At 44.5% G+C, this 1,210-nt stretch overlaps 1 protein-coding gene across 1 annotated transcript in view; it reads left to right on the plus strand.

Moving 5' to 3' along the window:
• The first annotated feature begins 6 nt into the window (after window positions 1-6).
• CAST (calpastatin) overlaps window positions 7-1,210 on the plus strand; it is a 119,124-nt gene continuing 117,920 nt past the window's right edge. Inside the window, 1 exon segment of the mRNA XM_023730076.1 lies at window positions 7-92. Within this exon segment, the coding sequence (XP_023585844.1) occupies window positions 63-92 (30 nt within the window). The 5' untranslated portion in view covers window positions 7-62.

Here is a 1,210-nt window from a genome sequence, read left to right on the forward strand (position 1 = left end):
ACTGCACCTCGCGCCCTTGCCGGGTCCTTACTCGCGCGGCTCGGAGTGAACCGGTTCTCGCCATGGCATTCGCAAGCTGGTGGTACAAGACGGTAAATAGCAGGGTCCATGTCTGGGCAAGACTGGGAACCGAGTGTGTTTGCTTTGCTTTAGCGTTCTGGGTGTGCAGACGAGGTATTGTCCGGGGCTTGGCTGCGAAGGAGTGGGAACCGGGTGCGACCTTCTCGCAGACCTTCAGATTAGGCTTCCGAAGAAGCAGGAGGCGCACCCTCCAGTGGTATGTGAGTGCGAGCGCGCCCTGGCTTGCGAGTTGGTGCAAGACGACGCACCAGACTCATCGCACGCTCACAAGTTAAATGGAATAAGAATTGGAGTTGCAGGAATTCCGCCCCTGGACGCGGATTCCTGGATGAACTCTGACGAAGCTCGCAAAAGCTGAGATCTAGGAATTATTTTTAAGCCCAAATTAAGTTTAATACTTTGAGAGGAAGGTTTTTGGACGTGCATTCTCAAACGCAAGAAGAGGAGAGGCAGCTGAGATAAAAGGTAGTGCAGGCCACACCCCAGGGAAACTCTCTGTACATTGGATCAGGGATGTGACCTGGGTAAAGGTGGTGTTACAATCCCACCCTAATCCTCTTTAACATAAAATTACAATTACAAAATGGAGGCCAACCACACAATTCTGGGAATCATGGCCCAGCCAAATTGATACACACATTTTTGGGGGGACATAATTCAAACCATGACAGTAGTTTAATTCTTTTTTCGTATTAATTCTTCAAAATCCAGTGTGTATTTTACACATAGAGCACATCTGAATTTGCACTTGCTACATCTCAAGTGCTCAGGCTTGTGGCTATAGTGTTAGACAGTACAATTCTAGATCATCAGTTCTTTTTTTTTTTTTTTTAGGTGAGGGAGGTTTGTGATCCTAGACCATTTTTTGAGGGAGGTTTGTGATCCTAGACCATTTTTAGAATCAAATGAAAATTTATGGACCGTTTTCCCACAACAAAACACACAATTTCCTACATTCCCATATAGCTTTAGAGAATTCAGAGATCCCCTAGAAATCTACAAGTCCCTGGGAGATATATATATATATTAGCTTAACGGCAGTTGTAAAGCTTTTAAAATAAGTTTTCCTTAAAAGAAAATGGCACAACTTGAAGAATAGAACTTTAAAAATCACACTGATAGGATTTCC

Source organism: Trichechus manatus, unplaced genomic scaffold (assembly GCF_000243295.1).
Source record: "Trichechus manatus latirostris isolate Lorelei unplaced genomic scaffold, TriManLat1.0 scaffold00032, whole genome shotgun sequence".
Taxonomy (NCBI): Eukaryota; Metazoa; Chordata; class Mammalia; order Sirenia; family Trichechidae; genus Trichechus; species Trichechus manatus.